This window comes from Empidonax traillii, unplaced genomic scaffold (genome assembly GCF_003031625.1).
Source record: "Empidonax traillii isolate 1590-97213 ecotype Southwest subspecies unplaced genomic scaffold, ASM303162v1 scaffold145:size929809, whole genome shotgun sequence".
Lineage (NCBI taxonomy): Eukaryota > Metazoa > Chordata > Aves > Passeriformes > Tyrannidae > Empidonax > Empidonax traillii.
This window is the reverse complement of record NW_020955338.1, coordinates 12488-13575: the sequence shown is the minus strand read 5'-3', so window position 1 is coordinate 13575 and position 1088 is coordinate 12488. Positions and strand designations below refer to the sequence as shown.

Genomic DNA, 1088 nt, shown 5'->3' with positions numbered 1-1088 from the left:
CACAGCACAGCCTTGTGTTCCTCACAGGCCAAGAGAATGTGCAGCCTCTCGGAAAGTCTCGTGAAGCTCCTGTGGGATGCAGATGTCGAGCTGGTTGAGCTGGCCTTGCCAATATTCCTGAATATGCTGCAAAACAAAGACATCCTAACCTCCAGCCCCACCGCCCTGAAGCTGGCTGAGGCTCTGCGGCCACTCTTTGACAGTGTAAGGTTTTGTGCTCCCATTTAGGGGTGCTGGGTGCTGCCAGGAAACTGCTCCTTGTGGATTTGCAAGCCAATGCCAGATAGGCCTGGAGAAGCCAGTGCTGAGGCCTCTTCCTCTTCCTTTCCATCAGGACAACAGCCATGTGCAGATCCTCTCCATTCACCTGTTCCAAGAGGTGATGAAGTCGGTAGTGGATGAGGGAAAGAAGGCCTTGAAGATGCATATGGTCCAGAACCTGCTACCACTCTTCCTCTACTGGCATGATGAGAACCAGCAAGTGGCACAGGTGAGGACTTTCTAGGCTCTGGTGTTCCCGTGGCAGGAGGCTGGACTACCTCCTCCTGGCCTTGGTCCAAGGACACAGGTCCCATGGTGGGCTGTGGTGCCATCTCCTGGACTCTGTTGCTCTGCAGACCTCTCGGGAAGCGCTGCTTTGTGTAGCCAAATTTCTGAAGAGGAAGGATCTCGAGCAGCTGCTGAAGACAGAGCAGCCATTGAAATTTGGCGAGTGCATGGTAAGGATGGACTCGAAGCCCCAGTCCCCCATGCTTCAAGTGTGGGGCTGGCACTGTGCCCCTGCCCACTGCTGCAGTCCCTGTGGGACAGCAGCCTGCGCCCCAGCTGCTGCTGCCTTCCCTGGGGTGTGCGGCCAGTGCTGGGCACAGGCAGCGCCCGGCCAAGGGGCAGAGCTCGAAGCAACCATTCCCTCTTTGCCCTGCCATTCTCTCTAGCTGGAAAAGGACAGGAACCGAGTGGCCAACTACCTACGCCAGGCCCTACCGTACCTGGAGAGCCCAGACGAGCCTGTGCGAGAGGCGGCCATCAAGTTCATAGGTGAGCCACAAGGTCCCTGCCCGCCCCGCTGCAGCTCGGCTCCAGCCCCG

The 1088-nt window shown here is 58.1% G+C and overlaps 1 protein-coding gene across 1 annotated transcript in view; it reads left to right on the top strand.

The window, feature by feature from the left end:
- LOC114057766 (maestro heat-like repeat-containing protein family member 6) overlaps positions 1–1082 on the top strand; it is a gene marked incomplete at its 3' end in the record, with an annotated part of 3049 nt that extends 1967 nt beyond the window's left edge. Inside the window, exons 3-6 of the mRNA XM_027884429.1 lie at positions 28–204; positions 335–490; positions 618–719; positions 936–1082. Of these exons, the coding sequence (XP_027740230.1) occupies positions 28–204; positions 335–490; positions 618–719; positions 936–1082 (582 nt within the window). The remainder of the gene's footprint in view (positions 1–27; positions 205–334; positions 491–617; positions 720–935) is intronic.
- Between the last annotated feature and the right edge of the window lie 6 nt (positions 1083–1088).